The 1,446-nt window shown below is 43.2% G+C and overlaps 1 gene segment (V, D, J or C); it reads left to right on the forward strand.

Moving 5' to 3' along the window:
* Positions 1 to 543: 543 nt before the first annotated feature.
* On the forward strand, positions 544 to 1,125 carry LOC101787101 (immunoglobulin heavy variable 3-23-like). The segment is given in 2 exon segments: positions 544 to 651; positions 761 to 1,125. Coding segments are annotated over 2 exon segments (411 nt in total).
* The last annotated feature ends 321 nt before the right edge of the window (positions 1,126 to 1,446 follow it).

Raw genomic sequence — 1,446 nt, forward strand, 5'->3', positions numbered from 1 at the left:
CCAGAGGTAAGAAAAGCTGTCAGATCCTTGAACATATATTTGAAAAAGATGCTGGTTGTCGACCCATTTATGAATATAATAGAATACACAATAATAATGTCATAATCCCTCATTAGAAGCAGACACGTGACACTCATTGTACAGCTTGAACAGTCTGTGCTGGAAGTCCTCAACAAGCCATTGTGTTCTGTGAGAAGACTGTGGGACATCACCGAGAGCATGAGTTTATAGCCTATAATGTCTCATGCCACAGAACATTATGCTCCTCATTCTATGTACACATCTGCACTCCTGCGAAGTTACCCAATCCATTAATAACATATTGGTAAGAATAAAAAAGCAGGAAGAATAAAAAAGAAGGAACCATGAGTTCCGTATACTAGGGATATTACAAAACAAATCTCAAAACACTCTCATGTGCTTTGAACTATTCCCTCTCTGAGACTTCAAGAATAGAACTGGCTGTATTATACAAGATGGCATGCAAATAGGGCCTCGCTGTGCTGATGAAAAGCAGCCTAGTCTTACAGCTCTGTCGAGGAGCCCAGCCCTGGATACTCAGCTTTTCCCAATTGGTGATTGGCATTGAGCACAGAAGGTTCAACATGGAGCTGGCGCTGAGCTGGGTTTTGCTTCTTGCTACTTTAAAAGGTAATTCATGAAAAATAATAAATACCAAATGAGTAAGTGAGTGGCATTAGTGGGATAATCAATGGGCATTTGTGACAGCTTCTTGAGCAGAATGTCTCTGTGTTTCCAGGTGTCCTGTGTGAGGAGCAACTGGTAGAGTCTGGGGGAGGCTTGGTGCAGCCTGGAGGGTCCCTGAGACTCTCCTGCGTGGCCTCGGGATTCACCTTCAGTAGCTATTACATGGCCTGGATCCGCCAGGCTCCAGGGAAGGGGCTGGAGTGGGTCACATGGATTAGCAATACTGGTGGTAGCACAGGCTACGCAGACTCCGTGAAGGGCCGATTCACCATCTCCAGGGACAACGGCAAGAACACGCTGTATCTGCAGATGAACAGCCTAAGAGCCGAGGACACCGCCTTGTATTACTGTGTGAGAGACACAGTGAGGGAACATCAGTGTGAGCCCAGACAAAAACCTCCGTGCAGGGGTTCTTAGGACCAGCAGGGGGCGCGCGGGACACGTGGAACTCAGAGTGTGTCCCAAGGGTACAAGTATTAAAGCATTTTGTTTCAGGCAGGCTTCATGACATTTAAAAAAGTAAGTATACAATTAGTAGAAAGGGCAGAGAAACAAAGAATTAAAATCTAAACTATGTAAAATGCCACATAAAAACCCAAATAATTCATTGTCCACTTAAAAATACCCCAAAAGCAATTAACATAATAAAATACTGTAATACAATTAGGAAATCCGTTATTCAGAGTGTGAATTTTGCATTTCCTATTCTTTGCATAGTAAAGAAAAAAATTAAGTGTT

This window comes from Cavia porcellus, unplaced genomic scaffold (genome assembly GCF_034190915.1).
Source record: "Cavia porcellus strain 051 isolate PalLab524CR breed Dunkin Hartley unplaced genomic scaffold, mCavPor4.1 scaffold_8, whole genome shotgun sequence".
Taxonomy (NCBI): Eukaryota; Metazoa; Chordata; class Mammalia; order Rodentia; family Caviidae; genus Cavia; species Cavia porcellus.